At 40.6% G+C, this 18,063-nt stretch overlaps 1 protein-coding gene and 1 non-coding gene across 7 annotated transcripts in view; both read left to right on the top strand.

Annotated features, from left to right (window-relative positions):
- ESRP1 (epithelial splicing regulatory protein 1) overlaps positions 1–6,753 on the top strand; it is a 54,947-nt gene extending 48,194 nt beyond the window's left edge. For 3 of the 6 annotated variants that reach the window (XM_032858686.1, XM_032858685.1, XM_032858690.1), the window contains 2 exons: positions 1,115–1,224; positions 5,288–6,753. In XM_032858686.1, the coding sequence (XP_032714577.1) occupies positions 1,115–1,189 (75 nt within the window). In that variant the 3' untranslated portion in view covers positions 1,190–1,224; positions 5,288–6,753. The remainder of the gene's footprint in view (positions 1–1,114; positions 1,225–5,287) is intronic. The other 3 variants (XM_032858689.1, XM_032858688.1, XM_032858691.1) reach the window with 1 other exon arrangement.
- Positions 6,754–10,510: 3,757 nt separating this feature from the next.
- On the top strand, positions 10,511–10,696 carry LOC116868455. Its single transcript, XR_004382847.1, has one exon. It is a non-coding gene; the product is annotated as a U2 spliceosomal RNA (small nuclear RNA).
- The last annotated feature ends 7,367 nt before the right edge of the window (positions 10,697–18,063 follow it).

Below are 18,063 nucleotides of genomic sequence, written 5' to 3'. Positions count from 1 at the left end.
TACAAAGTGAAAGTGCCTGGGTTGGGTCCATTTTGATGAATGAAATTAATAGAATGAGAACTGATTATATGAAGACAAGCTACCGTGAAAATATTTGGTCAGGAGAATGTCCTGGTTGTGAAAATAAACCCATATCTAGGGGCGCCTGGGTGGCTCAATGGGTTAAGCCCCTGCCTTCGGGTCAGGTCATGATCTCAGGGTCCTGGGATCAAGTCCCACATTGGGCTTTCAGCTCAGCGTGGAGCCTGTGAAGAGCCTCTCCCTCTCTGCCTGCCTCTCTGCCTACTTGTGATCTCTGTCAAATAAATAAAACCTTTAAAAAATTTTAATTAAAAAAATAAAAATAAACCCATATCTATATTTTAGTTGATGGGCCTCTTATTCTGGACTCTGGTATTCTTACATAATTCCTTTAACTGTATTTGCTCTGTGCTTTACCCTTTACTGTTAAAGGCTTTGCAGTTTCCATAGTGCTAGTTTTTGTTTCCTCTAAAAATACTGGCTTTAATCAGTATCTCTTGGGGCCTTTCATGGCTGATATTTTTACTTGTCCACCTGAAGAATTAGGCTGATCTTCCAAGTAACAGCTAATATTTAAAGTTCACAGAGTTGTTTGCAGACGCTGGGCTTATTGTATAGTACTTTGCAAATAGTTGATACTCAACTCCTTTGTATCTAGTCGTGCCTGTGGTATCATGGAAACTGTACCGTTAGCAAGATCTGAAAGGTTTGGTGTTGACTGTGTCACAGTCTTTTCTTCTCCCTGTGTTCAATTAAACTTCCTTCCTAAAGAAGGAAGAAAGGAAGGAAGGAAGGAAGGAAGGAAGGAAGGAAGGAAGGAAGGAAGGAAACTTCCTAAAAAGGAAGTTTTAAACTGCTTAATAAAAAAAAAAAAGAAAGGAAGGAAGTTTTATGGTATTTAGACATGTTAAATAGGATATAGTAACTTGGCATTTGTGGTTATGTATGTGGCTTATACCAAGAGTTTTAACTTGTTTCCTCCAGTCTAAATAGAGTGTAATACTGTTGGTAGATCTAGTCAGTTGAAATACTAATAATCCATAGTGGCAGTTTGTCCATCTTTTGATACTGTTTGTTCTAACTTGCATTTTAGTATGCAGCCGATGATGGACTTGTACACACAAATGACCAGGCCAGGACTCTACCCAAAGAATGGGTTTGTATTTAAGGGCCCCAGCAGTTAGACCATCCTCAGAAAAGAAGGTAAGGCACTATGATGTGAAAGCTTAATCATAAAGGGCCAAAACGAATAGAGATCAAGAATTTGAAAGTGTTTCTTATGAGCTGGGTGAGAGATTTTCCCTTTTCTTCGGTGTGATGTAGGAGGGTCAGAAATCCTGGAAGAAATGGGAGACTGGAATTCCGTGTGTCATTCAAAAAGACAGTATCTAAGCAACATTTATGGATAATAGTTGTATGTTATTTTGGGCTAAGGGAAAACTTTTCCATTTGGAAATCCATTTGCTGTATTTTGTGTGGAATGCAGGTTGGGTATGCTTTTTTTTGGTTTTGCTTTAACTGCAGTAAAAGTCACATAACAAAATCCATCGTTTTTAAGTCTACAATTCAGTGGCATTTAGTGTATTCACAACATGTGCAACCATCTCTATCTAGTTCCAAAACCTCTTAATCACCCCAAAAGGAAACCTCATGCCCTTTAAGCAGTATCTCCTTATTTTCCTTCCCCATTGACCCTGGCAACCAGTATGCCTCCCGTCTGCATGCATTTGCCTATACTGGATATTTCATATGAATGGGATCCTACAACATGTGACTCTTTCATGTCTGGCTGCTTTTCACTTCACATGTCTTTGAAGTTCATCCTTGATGTGGCATGTCTCAGTACTTTGTTCCTGTTTGTGGCTGAGCTACCCCATTGTATGGATATACCACATCTGTTCATTTCTCTACTGATAGACGTTTGGGTTATTTCCACCTTCTTGCTATTTAAATAGTGCTGATATGAATATTTATGAATACCTGTTTTTAATTCTTTGTCATGTTTCTAGGAGTGGAATCACTGAGTCCTATGGTAATTCTGTTGAGTTGGGTATACTTTTTTCCATTTCCTTTTTTTTTTTTTTAAATGGTGGTAACTATACATAACATAAAATATTTTTAGGTGTACAGTTTAGTGGCATTAAATACATTCACATGATTATGTAACCATTACCACCATCTAGCTTCATCTTCTCTAATTGGGTCTCCCCATTTCTCTCTTCCCTCAGCCCCTGGCAACTATCTTTCTACTTTCTGTTTCTACGCATTTGACTGTTCTCAGTACCTCATAAATAACACAATATTTGTCTCTCATAATTAGCTTATTTCTGTTAACATAATGTTTTAAGTTTCATTGTCTAAGTCTGGAGGGAAGGAGCCCTGATAGTTTAGTTTTTTAATTGATAACCTTTTCTTAAAGGATATTGACTTTCTTTGTGAGACTGAAGAGAATATATTTTGGGGACATGGTCAGGAATTGGTGTGGCTTAATTTCTTCATTTTTTTATTATTGAGTTTGCTGAAATTGGTTTTCCTGGCATACCATCTTCAGATTTTGTTACCATTTTTATGGCTGAGGAGCCTATGGGCCTTAACCATATAGATTCTAAATTGGAAAATATGGTTACCAATAGTATGCTGTTGTCCTTGAAAAATGACAGTTGGGTTCTTAGCTCTCCTTCTGAAGTTTTAGAAACCTCAGTTTTGGGGTGGAGGTGATGATTCTCTGCCATTTTCTGTGAGGTTTCAAGATCTCTTGGGTACCAAAGAGTATCATGCCCAGATACTTTGCAGTGGGAAGTGGGGTGTTTTCTAGTTTAGTTCACAATGATGGGAGACATTAATCTAACTTTCTGATACTCTTTTTGGTCCATACTTTGTAATTTGAAGTGTTCTTTATTCAACCTCTAAATGCTGTTTATGAACTTAATAAAGATCTATATAGAAAAAGGAACATATTAAATTAGAAATGAAACTTTTTGCTATTACATTAGAAATATCTTAAATTGACTATAGCCACTACTCAGCTTTGATTCTATCTTATGCTTGGAGTCAGGATAGAATAGCAAATCAGTTGCTCTGTCAAAACCCAGATTTTTGCATTTTATTATAATATCAGATTAATATGCTTTTTATATTGAGATTTTTTTTTAAAGTCACGTGGAGTTACTGTGTGAAACACTTGGCCTAAGTTATAAGATATTTAATGATCTCAGCAACCCTGGGATATAAGGATCACAAAAGTATTATGTGCTCATTTTAGAGATTTTGGAACATATAGACAGGTACAAAGAAGTCTCTAATAATTCCACCCTCCAGAAATAACCACAACGAATGTCTCCTTTCAGCTTCTTTTGTGTATACCCTCATGCAATTTGGACCTAATTTCTTTTCCCCTTAACCTTATAGTGTGACTATATATTGTTTTCAGTTCATCTATATTACTAGTCGGATTTATCAAAACCAGTCATCTCTTACACTTGTAGATGACCTTATGCTGTTTAAGCATTTTATACCTCCAATGCCATGTGAGTCTTCTCACGGCACTGTGGGGCATCGGGGTGGGTGTCCCCACGGCTCCATCTGACAGATAAGAAAACGAAACCCAGGAAGCTGGGTAATTTTCAGAGTCCTACAGCTTATGACCAGGCTGAACAAAAGATCCATCACTTCTAGTTTCAATCTTCATACTCTTTTCCATTGAGCAAATAAGAGCATGGCAGAGTAAGTACTTGTAGTAGGCTGAATGGTGGTCCGAAATATGTATCCCAATCCCTGGAACCGGTGACTATTACCTTATCTGGCCAAAAATGTAAATTAAGGATCTTGAGAGAAGGAGTTTATCCTGGATTATCTGGGTGGGCCCTTACAGCAGTTAGAAAAAAGGCAGAAGGAGAGGGGGCAGTACAGGCATGGAGGCAGAGACTGGAATGATGCCAACATAAGCCAAGGAGCACCTGCAGCCATCAGGAGCTGGAAGAGGCAAAGAGTGTTCCCAAGAGCCTCTGGAGAGTGTGCATCCTGGATGATAACCTTGATTTCTGACTTGTGGCTGCTAGAATTGTGAGAGAATAAGTTTCTGTTGTTTTAAGCCACCAAATTGTAATTTTTTCTCATATGGTTGTAATTTTTTTTCAAATTGTCGTAATTTTTTTTTTTAAGATTTTATTTACTTATTTGTCAGAGAGAGAGCACAAGCAGAGGGAAAGGCAGATAGAGAAGCAAGCTCCATACTGAGCAAGGAGCCCGAAGCAGGACTTGATCCCAGGAACGTGGGACCATGACCTGAGCCAAAAGCAGATATTTAACCAACTGAGCCACCCAGGCATCCTGTAGTCATTTTTTAAGTTTTATTTATTTAAGAGAGAGTGAGAAAAGACTCTTGAGAGCATGAGCAGGGGAAGTGGGAGGCATCCTGTAGTAATTTTTTTTAAAGTTTTATTTATTTGTTTAAGAGAGAGCGAGAAAGCACTCTGCATAAGCAAGGGAAGCGGGAGAGGGAGAATCTCAAGCAGACTTCCCACTGAGCATGGAGCCCAAGTATGGTGTATAAGTGAAATTAAGTGAAATAGCCTAGTAGAACCAATCTGTGTTCAAATTTTGGACCTGCTTATTACTGGTTTAATTGCTCTATGCCTCCATTTCCCCATCTGTATAATGGGGATAACATGGTAATCTTACAGGATGGTTGTGTGGATAAATGAATTAATCCACATCAAGGTTGTTCATCAGCTAGTCACTGACATGTAGGGTTCATGTTTCCTATAATGTCATGCCTCATTGCTTCTTACTCGGATATTTTTGCTTCACCTTATTTGAAATTTCTTATGTTAGAATTTAATTTTTAAAAATTGTCTTCATGGTTTTAACAATGGTTTTGAGCCTCTAATATCAGAAGAATGCTGTGGTAACTTGGGAACCCAGACTAAGGAATGTCAGTGTGCTTATGGCATTGTAAAACGGACTCTCCACAAGGGAGCTGAGTGAAGTGTGGAGGTGACAGCATGCCCATGATCATGCATTGTAATACACAGGGCAGGGAGTTGTGGAAATGCCAGTTACCACAGAAACTTCATTTACCAGCATTGTACTCCCTGAAAACTTGCCATGTAAAAGCCAGCTATGTTTGTGTAAAATAAAAATTTGGACTACCTTAAGGCTTTTTTAAAATTTAAGACCTTGTGTCATTCAAAATAATTTTTTTATAGCTGCCAATAATTGAAAAATTTGGAGACTAATATTTCCTTTCATTGTTTTTTTGTTTCAGTGTTTAAAAGATGTATGGTGATCCTGAAGCCGTCAGATATGACAACTTCTAGCAACTTCAGGGGAAGTTTGTCTACGCTCAGGCTGCAGTATTTTCAGCAAACATGATTGGACAGTGGGCTTTTGCCCAGTCATTTGGTAGAGTAAAAAAAAACTTGAGCCAGTGAAGCCAAATCCTTATAGCAAGCAGCACGCCTGGCTCCTTGCTGATTGCAAATAGGCATTTAAAATGTGAATTTGAAATCAGGTGACTCCATTACTTCCAGCTAATGTGGCATCGTAGGTGTTTTCTAAGTTTTAAGTCTTGGACAAAAAATACTAGTGTCTGCCATCTCCATCAGGAACTGTGTCATGGAAGCTGTTCCTATTTTTCATTCTCTTTCTCCATGTCTTCTGCACAAGTGTGCCCTCTTACTAATTCAAGAATAAGGTCTTGGAATCCTTAAGTCTTACAGTTAAACCAACGCAACTGCCTTTTTAAACACCTTGGGATAAATCAGAAGACCTCTTGCACCCACCACCAAACACTCCTAGCTTCAAAGTTTCACCTTTTTTTCTCATCAGGTACCAGTTGTAAATAAGAATGAACTAGGGGCCAAAATGCGAAACCAAAAATGAAGCAGCTATCTGTAGTTAGTAATTTCTAGTTTAAACTGTAACTGAACATTGTGGCTTCATATGTATTATTTTATATTGTACTTTGCCCATTACTGATGGTTTGGACTTTAATAAGAGAAATTCCATAGTTTTTAATATCGTAAAATGAGAATATTTGAACAGTGTATTCTAGAAAGCAATATACTAACTGAAGTGAATGCTTGTATATATTAAGATAGAGCCTTAAAACTTTCTCTCTAATGCCTTAACTGTCAAATAATTAAAACTTTTTAAAAGCCTAGGATTATAGTCAGCATGCTGGACTGAGAGGTAAACACTGAAGCCACTAGAGCAGGTACTGATGCTGTCAGTGTTTAGCACTGTGTGTTTAGCTGTGTTTATGCTAAAAAGTGCAATATTAGACACTAGCTAGCTAGTACTGCTGCCTTGTGCAACTCCAAAGAGGAAAACAGGATTTGATTAAGTGCTCATGTGTCTTTAAGTTACTCCTATTGTCCTTGGTTTTGATGCAGTGCCCTGCAGGCTTCTGTGGCTATTTTTATTTCCTTTGCATTATTTTGATTGACACCTTGAATGGAGAGCCAAACATTCCCTCTTCATCTGACCAGCAATGGCCCTCTAACTGTAGTAGGAAAAAACAAAACAAAGCAAAACACAACATTTGGTCTGAAAATTGGTGACAACTGGCACTTAAGATCAGAAAAAGAGTTGTTTATACTTGATGCCTTAAGATGCTGTCGGCCCAAAGCTCTGAGAGACTTTAAGATAGAAAGTAATACTTAACCACGGTACTAGAGTTTTCGTAGAATTGTTACATTTGATAATAAAACCCGCCTGTTTAATCTCAAAGCATGTGTGCTTTTTTTTTATTCCTGGAAGAGTTAGGGTCATGATGGGAGAGCATGGGTAAGCCATGTTTTTCCAAAGTGGTAAGGTTTTTCCCTGGTTGCCATAAGGGTTTGTAAAAGCCACCAAGGATAAGTGCACTCCAGGTACAGGTCAAACAACCCTACCCCCTGTAAAAAGATTTATTTATTTATTTATTTATTTGGGAGCAAGGAAAGGGAGAGGGAGAAGCAAGCTCCATCCCAGGACCCTGGGATCATGACCTGAACTGAAGGCAGCTGCTTAACTGATTGAGCTACCCAGGTGCCTCCCAAACAGCCATCCTTTAAAGCATAAATCACTGAAACTTTCATTCTGAAATGTTTAACTGTGACAACAGTGAGATCATTTTGTCCTTGCATTTTATTACTGGTGCTCTACTTGACAATCTAAAAACCTGCATAAGCCACAGAAAACTGAGAAGATGGAGCACTCTGTTTCTGAATTCCACACAGTCTTTATTCCAATTGCTCTTTGCCCATATGGATTTCCACAATATTCTCAAATCTGAATTTTATCTGTTCCTCAGGAGTACAGTCAAGGCTTGGCTGAGTTCTATTTCAGAGCTGTCCTATATTGTCGGGATCACTTGGCATACATAATCTTGTTACAGAGCTCGAGTATGTCAATTCTGAATTTGGATTATAACCTCACGGGTAAGAAGTATACCTGTATTTTCTCTGTCCAGCACATTTGCAGTCACTCAGCCCTTGTGAAGCATTCATGGGATAGGAAGTTTAATTCACCTGGGAAATTCTTTCAGTCCCAGTCCTTAATGTCATTTACAAAAATGGAGTCCTTTACGGTTTGTACTTCACCTTAGGGTGTCTGCTATCATCTGCAAGGAGCTGGCAGAGATCTCTGGCAAGCTGAGATTCTGACCCCCATTCTGTCCCTGGCAGGCTTTTAACATTGCCCGGGATATTCCTTGCTGTAACCAAAAAGTTGCCCGTGCTAAACTCGTTTTTCTATTTACCTCCCTGAGATGGCACACATGTGGCTGATCTCATGGCAGAAAAAAAAAAACTGGGTGTGGAATAAAGGAAGGAAAAAAATGAGCACAAAGAGGACCAGAATATGTATAAGACATTAAAGTTCCGTCTCTCAGGTTTATAGTTGATTGCACAATTTCTCTTTGCCCTACTTTCCCCAGCTATTGGGGACATATGAAAGTAGAATAATGAACACTTTGCACCCTTTACCTAGCTTCAACAATGATGAACTCCAGGCCCATCTTGCTTTATATCTCTTTCCATTTTCCCCATTGTATTATTTTGAACGAAATCCTTTGGGTCAAGTCTAAAATGGATCCTCGGTGCTTGGCTGGCTCAGTCCGAAGAGTGTGGGACGCCCAATCTCGGTCATGAGTTTGAGCCTTGTGTTAGGTGTAGATATGACTAAATAAAACAAATAAAGAGATCTCCAAGTTTAAAATAAAGCCACTGGGGCGCCTGGGTGGCTCAGTCATTAAGCGTCTGCCTTCAGCTCAGGTCATGATCCCAGGGTGTTGGGATCGAGCCCCACATCAGGCTGCCTGCTAAGCGGGAAGCCTGCTTCTCCCTCTCCCATTCCCCCTGCTTGTGTTCCCTTTCTTGGTGTCTGTCAAATAAATAAAATCTTAAAAAAAAATTAAGCCACTATAATAGGTGATGTTCTTGAGAAGAGTAGAAGAATAAAACTAAATTGGTAAGGGTGCCTGGGTGACACAGTTGGTTAAGCCCCTGCCTTCTGTTGAGGTCATGATCCCAGGGTCCTGGGATTGAGTCCCAAGTAAAAAAAATTGGACTATTGGAAATTCTCTGTTTATGGATGCTTTTAGTTCAAGGTTAAATCTGATCTGTTCATGCTGTAGTCTTATGTGCTAATGCAAGGAAACGCAGACTAGGCAGGAGATGATCCGAACTTTGAAGACCAGGGACGCCTGGGTGGCTCAATTAGTAAGCATCTGCCTTTCGCTCAGGTCATGATCCCGGGACCCTGGAATCAAGTCCTGCATTGGACTTCTTTCTCAGTGGGGAGCTTGCCTCTCCCTCTGCCTGCTGCTCCCCCTCCTTGTGCTCTCTCTCTCTCTCTCTCTCTCTCTCTCTGTTTCTAACACATAAATAAGAAAACTTCGAAAACCAAAGGCCATCAGGATGAAATTCAGGAATAAGTGCACTACGTGGGTGCCTTAGGGAGAAAACTATTTTTTCTACACGTTTTTTCTACACTGAAAAAAATAGAAAACTTTTTTCTACACTGCTTCCTTTGTGCTGAGTGACATAGTAAAAGCCAAGACCCCAATGTGTGGGCCTAGGGAAAAAAGGTTCAGAAGCAAATTACTTGACTTGCCCCTATCTTAGACTTAAATTTTGTCCTAATTTCACTGTAGTCCAACACAATTCCATTATGTGGAATGTGGAGAGATATGTGGAGCCAAAAACCAAGCTGGAACTCATTACATGGGAAGAATATACTGTGAACAACAAAACCACCACGGAGAACATGTATGTCCAACAGTAACAAGCATTATATTGGTTAAATGAATCGTCACAACAACCTATTATATAGCAGGTACTGCCATTATGACACTAGAAAATGGAAGCATCGGTCAAGTAAAACCTCACAGCTGCACAGAAAGTAAAGGGAGGGACCTGGAAAATAAGATTTGGAGACTGGGTAATGTGGTTGATATTCTCCTAGTTGCTCCTTTATCCACTTGGCTCTTTTTCTGAGCACAGCACAAATACTGTTTGTTGTTTACAATGTCACAAAGTAGGGCTTCAGAGTGTTCCTTGGGTCTGCCTTTCTACTTTATTGCCAGCATGCCTCTAATTCAGCCCCTGAATTATTCAGTAGCTGCATATTGTTTCTGTTCTAAAAGTGAATGTAGATAAATGGGTAACAAAGCTTCTGGCTACACATTTGAATTTGAGCCAATGTTTTATAACCCAAACCTGTATGATAGTAGAATTAAACACCAAAAACACATTTTTTTAAAGATTTTATTTGTATGTCACAGAGAGAGAGATCACAAGTAGGCAGAGAGGCAGGCAGAGAGAGAGGAGGAAGCAGGCTCCCCACTCAGCAGGGAACCTGATGTAGGACTCGATCCCAGGACCTGAGATCATGACCTGAGCTGAAGGCAGAGGCTTTAACCCACTGAGCCACCCAGGCGCCCCCACCAAAAACACATTTTAAAAAATTAATGTAGGGGCTCCTGTTTGGCTCAGTGGAGTGTGCAAGTTCGAACTCCACCCAGTGGAGTTCGAGCCTCTGGGTGCAGAGATTACTTAAATAAATAAACTTAAAAAAAAAAAAATCAATGTGTGGCCACCTGGGTGACTCAGTTGGTTGTGTCCAAGTCTTGATTTTGGCTCAGGTCATGATCTCATGGGTCGTGAGATCGAGCCCCGCTGAGATGGGCTCTGCACTCAGCGTGGAGTCTGCTTAAGATTCTCTCTCCCTCTCTCTCTCTCTTCCTCTCTTCCCTCTCTCTCAAATAACTAAATAAAATCTTTAAAAAATTAAAACCAGGAGCACCTGGGTGGCTCAGTGTGTTAAACATCTGCCTTCGTCTCAGGTCATGATCTCAGGGTCCTGGGATCGAGCCCCGCATCGGGCTCTCTGTTCCTTGGGGAGCCTGCTCTCCATCTCTCTCTGCCTGCCTCTCTGGCTACTTGTGATCTCTCTCTGTCAAATAAATAATAAAATCTTTTTAAAAAAAATAAAATCAGTGTGAACCGCTTCTCAGCCATTTGGCTAAGATCAAGCATAGTATCTGGTCCTATCAGTTTAATATCTGCTGTCTTTGTCCAAGGACAATGTTAAACGGACTTTCAGAGAAGGCACCTGGAATAGGAGTTTGTTCCATCCACTCCACACATCAGCCTGGTACTGCAGCACTTCTAGGAACCGTACACCCGCCCCTCCCCGGGGCGACAGTAGGAAAAAAAAAATTCGTCTGAAATTCTCAGCTTGTTCTGCTTCTAGCCTACCTGGTGAGTTATCTTCCCTACTTGATGTTATTTCTCCCAGTTCCTTCTTCAGCTACCTTTTCCTTCTTTTCAGTCTCTGGACAAACTCATTTTCTTCCACACTCCTCTGCTGGAGCTACAGACTTCTGTACCTAACACTAAAATGTTTCCAACTGGACATCTCCCCTGGCAATTCAAATTCAACATGCTTAAAATAGAACTTCTCTCTCTATGATCTCTGTGATGTGCTACTCCTTGTGTTCGGTTTACTTCAGGAAGCAGTGCCACATACCCCTGGATGCCAAAGTTAAGAAAGTTCTTTAACTTCCTCTTTCACGTGTTTTTTCCTCAATACTGGACTCTATCAAATTCTGCTTGCTTCTCTTGCCAAAATGCTTTTTAAAAACCCTTTCTTAATTACCACAGATCTGATTACATGGTCTTTAAAGATTTTATTTACTTATTTTAGAGAGAGAGACAGAGTGCGAGCTGTGCAGGGTCGGGGGACGACAGGGAGGGATAGAGGGAGAAACAGAAGATTTCAAGCAGACTTGCACTGTTCATGGAGCCAGATGCGGGGCTCAATTCCATGACCATGAGATCATGACCTGAATCGAAATCAAGAGTCAGACACCTAACCAACTGAGCCACCCAGGAGCCCCCAATTATGTTCTTTCTTTTTTTATTTTTTTTTTAAGAATTTATTTATTTATTTGACAGAGTGAGAGACAGTGAGAGAGGGAGCACAGCAGGGAGAGTCGGGGAGGGAAAAGCAGGCTGCCCGCTGAGCAGGGAGCCCGATGTAGGCCTCGATCCCAGGACCCTGGGATCACGACCTGAGCCCAAGGCAGACACTCAACAACTGAGCCACCCAGGTGCCCTGTTCTTTCTTTTTTTAAAAATGATTTATTTATTTATTTATTTGACAGCGAGAGATAGCAAGGAGGGAGAGGGGGAGAGGGAGAAGCAGGCTTCCTGCCCAGCTGGGAGCCCAAAGCAGGGCTCAATCCCAGGCTTGACCTGAGCGGAAGGCGGATGCTCAGCGATTGAGCCACCCAGACACCCCTGTATGTTCTTAAAAAAAAAAAAAAAAGTTACTGAGGTCTGACTGAAATACAAAAAGGGGCACATATTTAACATAAACAACTCAGTAAGTTTGAGTTAAGTTTACACAGGTGAAAACCATCACCACAATCAATGCCACAAACATTCATCCCCTCCAAAAGTTTCCTCCTGGCCTCTTTGTTTTTCATATGTGTGCGATAATAACACACATAATGATTACATGTTCTTAAAAATCTTTTGAAGGAAAAAAAAAAATCTTTTGAAGGTTCCCATTTGCTGCAGGAAAAACCCCTCCCAAGTATGGCCACGTGATACTGCATGGGCTGCCTCCTGCTACTTGCTGAGCTTTATCCAAGACACTCATCTCATATGCTACATTTTGTTGTACTTTTTCTAGTCCTTTGCCATCTTTGTCTGAAACAACTTTTTTTCCCCTCTTATTCCTCTCTTCACTGACCAATTGCTATGCAGAAATAATTGCCTGAGGAAGGTCTTTCCTGATTCCCTAGATCTCCCTATAATCAGCTTCCTAGCTATTGTAACTTTCATCAGAGCAATGTGTAACTCCTTCCCCACTGTATCCTTAGTGACTAGCCCCTGCTTGGGATATTTATACATAATACCTGTTTGTTGAATGAACAAGTTTAAGTTCATTCCTGAAGGGGAAAACTAATGTGATTCTAAAAAATAATAATAATAATAATTACATACAGCTTTCAGAATTTTCATAAATTTTTATGTTGCTAAACAGAAAAAAAATTGTTTTTCTTTAACACCATTAAAAATGTTAAAATGAGGGGTGCCTGGGTGGCTAAGTTAGTTAAGCGTCTACCTTTGGCTGGGGTCATGATCTCAGGGTGGTGGGATCGAGCCCTGTATTGGGCTCCCTGCTCATTGGGAAGTCTGCTTTTCCCTCTGCACCCACCTTGTGCTTGCTCTCTCTCTCAAATAAATAACAATCTTTTAGGGGCGCCTGGGTGGCTCAGAGGGTTAAAGCCTCTGCCTTCAGCTCAGGTCATGATCCCAGGGTCCTGGGATCGAGCCCCGCATCGGGCTCTTTCCTTGGTAGGGAGCCTGCTTCCTCCTCTCTCTATCTGCCTGCCTCTCTGCCTACTTGTGATCTCTCTCTGTTGAATAAATAAATAAATAAAATCTTAAAAAAAAATAACAATCTTTTAAAGATGTTAAAATGCATTAGTCCAGTTATTAATGGTATACTTTTTACATTGAAATACACATCCAAGGAGACAGTTTGGTATAAAATTTACCTACGCATGATGATTTTGGCTGCTTCTGCCATCTACTGGACATGTAGTGCTACTGGCTCATCGGGGTCCTATTCTAAGATTCCAGTTTAGATTAGATATCTAAAATTCCAATAGGATTTTTAAATTGTATCTATATCTAAGTCATGTCATAATTGATTTTTTACTGTATCTTAAAAATAAATGTTATGCCAATTCCCCTATTACACATAAATTGTTACATTGCTAAGTCACAATTTTGGTGGGAAACAACCCCCCCCCCAAATCATTCTGCTCTTTTGGTTTTAAGATCCCTATAATTTGCAAGTGTGATTAGTTCTCAACATGGCAGGTCTAGATATGTCTGATAAATTTTTTTTAAAGATTTTATTTATTTATTTGACAGACAGAGATCACAAGTAGGCAGAGAAGCAGGCAGAGAGAGAGGAGGAAGCAGGCTCCCTGCTGAGCAGAGAGCCTGATGTGGGGCTCGGTCCCAGGACCCTGGGATCATGACCTTGCCAATGGCAAAGGCTTTAATCCACTGAGCCACCCAGGTGCTCCTGTCTAATAAATTATGACTTGAGAAGTGATTCAGTGGTCACTCCGAGGCTGTACTGGGCCAATGCAGGTCTTGCCCGAGTCCTTTACAGCATGGCAAAACAGCAGAAACAACTTCATACATTAGGGTTTTAGAAATGACAGATTTTGTTACTGAATTTGTGCAACTGATATACTCAGAGTCTGCCTGCTATCTAACGGCCTTCCCTCTATCGTAAGAAAGAATTTAATGTGTTAATTACATGTTCCCAGAAGGCTTGAAAGCAATCAGTGTTGGGTGGCTTTGAATGGGGCAGTCTGAATTCATATAAATAGAGCTGCCAGAGTTAGCAAAAATGAACAAAACACTAAGCCAAACTGAAGAATAAACCAAATACTCAATTAAATGGAAATTTCAGACAAACAACAGATAATTTTTAGTATTAAATATGGCTGAATATTATATGGGACATAGTTATACTAAAGCGTCCTGTATTTTATCTGGCAACTCTAATATAATTCAAATCAATTCAACTTCACAAATATTTAGAGGGCTTACTACCTGAAAGAAGAGAGGAAACAATCTTGGGACAAAGTCAGCAACCTGTGTCTTTACTAAAATCGCTTTGCTGGGAAAATCTCGATAATAGACCACTAAGTTCCAATAAAGTTTTGCTTTTATTTTTCTTAAGATTTTACATGGGGGTAGGGGAGTGGGAAGAGGTAGAGGGAAAAGAAGTAGACTCTCCACGGAGCAAGGACCCGCATGCCGGGCTTCATCCTAGGACCCCCAGGATCATGACCTCAACTGAAGGCAGCCACTCAACCGATCTAGCCACCCAGACACCCATTTTGCTTTTATTAATGAGTATTGTCTCACATGACCCATTAGGTCAAACATTTCTTTCTAGAGGAGTTTTAACTCTAGAAAAGAACTGAACTTTAGAAAATCTCCTAGGGGCTCCTAGGGGCACCTGGGTGGCCCAGTGGGTTAAAGCCTCTGCCTTCAGCTCAGGTCATGATCCCAGGGTCCTGGGATGGAGCCCTGCATTGGGCTCTCTGCTCAGCGGGGAGCCATCTTCCCTTCCTCTCTCTCTCCCTGCCTCTCTGCCTACTTGTGATCTCTGTCAAATAAATAAATAAAATCTTTAAAGAAAAAAAAAGAAAATCTCCTAAGATGTCTAATATGTTCAATTTTTAAAATATTTAAATAGAACACATTTTTTTAAAAAGATATTATATATTTATTTGACAGAGAGAGATCACAAGCAGGCAGAGAGGCAAGCAGAGAGAAAGGGGGAAGCAGGCTTCCCACTGAGCAGAGAGCCCAATTCGGGGCTCCATCCCAGGACCCTGAGATCTGGACCTGAGCCGAAGGCAGAGGCTTTAATCCACTGAGCCACCCAGGCGCCCCTAGAACACATTTTTTTAAAAAAAGATTGTATCCATTAGAGAGAGAGGGAGAGAGCACAAACAGGTGGAGGGGGAGAGGGAGAAGCAGGCTCCCTGCTAAGCAGGGAGGCCCCAACATGGAGCTCAACTGTGGGGCTTGATCTCAGGACCCTGGGATCATGATCTGAGCCAAAGACAGATGCTTAACTGAGCCACCCAGGCGCCCCTAACTAGAACATACATTGTTTAGTCTATCCCACTTGGGAGGATTATATATTTCACAGTTTGACCTTGTTGGTTTGTATGATTGTTGCTCTCCCAGTCAGTGGAAAAGGACAGTAAGTCCTTACGATGAGTGACAATAGGGAAAATGTATTCAGTAGGCATGGAAGCTCAGCTTCAAACAATGAGGAACAGTGAGGAACAAGTTGAGAAGCAACTGCAGTTGCAACTGACAGTCTAAACCTTGATTCCTCTTTTAAAGAAAAGGTAAAGGGAAGAAAATCCCACATTAATCCAAAATCACAACCAGAATTAGTGAACAAAATAGCTTCAAATCAAGGGATAGTTCTGATGGTGATACAGAATATAAGATTTATGTTGGTCTTCTAAGTCCCACCTACAGCTAATACTTGCTATTATCATCAACTTTTAATTCAATTCTCAAAATATTTGTCTATAGTGTTTGTCTGTTTTCAAAGACTTGAAAGTGTGAGGATCAAACATGACCAAAATACAAGCCAGAATATAATGGCAGTAAGTGCGTCACATGTTTTCAAAAACAAATTGATCATATATGGTTCGGACTTCACAAAGGAGATGGTGTTTGAGAATAATATAAATATGGTTTTTTTTAAAGATTTTATTTATTTATTTGACAGAGATCACAAGTAGGCAGAGAGAGGAAGGGAAGCAGGCTCTCTGCTGAGCAGAGAGCCCAATGCGGGGCTCGATCCTAGGACCCGGGGATCATGACCTGAGCCAAAGGCAAAGGCTTTAACCCACTGAGTCACCCAGGCGCCCCTATAAATGTGTTTTTAACCAATGGATAACTAAGGCTTTATTACATAATGAAGATAAAAAATTCCCTACCTTTAGGGGCACCTGGGTGGCTCAGTGGGTTAAGCCTCTGCCTTCAGCCCAGGTCATGATCTCAGGGTCCTGGGATAGAGCCCCACATTGGGCTCTCTGTTCAGCAGGGGGCCTGCTTCTCCCCTCTCTCTGCTTGTTGCTCTGCTTACTTGTGATCTCTCTCTCTGTCAAATAAATTTAAAAAATAAATAAATCACTTTTTAAAAATTCCCTATATTTAATAGAAGAAAAGCTGAACTGATGCAAAGATTTACTAATTCTGTTCTGTTACTAATAATAAGATGAAAGATTTGATAGAATTTTAAAAAAATAGACTTTGCATTTTATTTCAAGTAGGTAAGTCATCAGGGGCTTTTATATAAAAAGCACATGATTAATTTCAAGATAGAAATCTCAGGAATCATCTTCAGCTCATCATGTATCACAACCAATTTGTCACCAGGTGCTATAGATTTTCTCTCCAGCATCCTTTGAGTCCATTCTTCTTGAACATTTTTATTTCGATGCCCTTATTCCAAGTCTTTATTCCTCACCCAATTTACTACTGTAGCTCCTAAGCTCCATTTCCATGACTTAACTTCTTAAAGCAAAGAACATTTTATATCACTCCCTAAAAACATCCATTGCATACAGAAGGGATCCTCAAACTTCCAGAGGTGGCAGAAAATCATACTGTTTCTTTGAGAGCATATTGCAAGTAAAAGACCATTTAAGAGGGGCGCCTGCCTTCGGCTCAGGTCATGATCCCAGGGTCCTGGGATGGAGCCCCGAATCGGGCTCTCTTCTCGGCAGGGAGCTTGCTTCCCTTGCTCTCTCTCTGCCTGCCTCTATGCCTACTTGTGATCTCTCTCTGTCAAATAAATAAATAAAATCTTAAAAAAAAAAAAAGACCATTTAAGAAAATAAGAGGTCTTTAGGTCAAGGTGAGGCAAACGATGATGAAACAAACCTTCAGATTTTGGACTGGAAACTAGCAGTCCATGACTGCAGTGGTAAAATAATCAAGTTATCATCAGAAGTGATCTTTGGACCATGCATTTGGACCATCATTAGGGAATTATGGAAACTGAAAACTCAGGTATAATGCCTGCTGCAAGGCAACATCTTGAGCACTTAGGATTCTATCTTTTGGGATCATGTATACATTTTGAAAAACCAAAAAAAGGCCTATTTCTCTCAGAGCAAAATGAGAGATTGAGGGGAAATAAAATGTTCCACTCTCATTATCCTTATGTGGAGGTTTCAGGGTTCAAGGGAAGAACAGTGTTTCTACTATGGAACACAATCATGATTCCATTGATTTCTATGTAAAGATTGAATAACGATCTTTCTCCTTTCATGATTCCCTTTACAGTTTAAGAGGCTGTTTTTCCTCTCTGCCCATCAGAGCAGGCACATTGGCAATTAAGCCCATCAGTCACCTTGAGGTGATTATGAAGGAACTATAGGAGGAGTGGGCATCACCTTAAGACTCTTGAGTTGGAAAACAGTGGGCCTCAGTGGCCACTGTATTGTTCCCCAGGAGGTGGAGCCCTTGCAGTAAGGGTCATCTGATAAGGATACTCTGCTATCTACTGCCCATTACACTGGGTCCTCGCATATCTTGTGGTTTTCAAGGTCCACACATTCTGTTCCTGCTCTGCGTTGATCCGGGTCTTTTCTGGTCTACTGGCAACCTCCACTGTGTTTCTAACTTCCGGTGCAGTGTTGTTTAAGGGTGAGACATATTTACAGGCAATCAAAGGCATAAAAAGCGTTCCTGGAACTGTTTTTTGCACAGCACTGAAAAGCGATAGCTTCTCTCCAAATATCCTTACTTGGCAAAGGTGCTATTAGGAGAATCTTGCTGCCTGCTAAGAATGGGACGTCCATAATTACCCCGTGACTTCAGCGAGTTCTGGTCCTTTTTTTCTCTCTCTCTAAAATTAGCATTTTGGGGGCGCCTGGGTGGCTCAGTGGGTTAAAGCCTCTGCCTTCAGCTCGGG

The sequence above is a fragment of the Lontra canadensis genome, unplaced genomic scaffold (assembly GCF_010015895.1).
Source record: "Lontra canadensis isolate GAN:19392208 unplaced genomic scaffold, GSC_riverotter_1.0 scaffold15, whole genome shotgun sequence".
Lineage (NCBI taxonomy): Eukaryota > Metazoa > Chordata > Mammalia > Carnivora > Mustelidae > Lontra > Lontra canadensis.
Note: the sequence above shows the minus strand (reverse complement) of the source record. Positions and strands in the feature narration are given on the sequence as shown.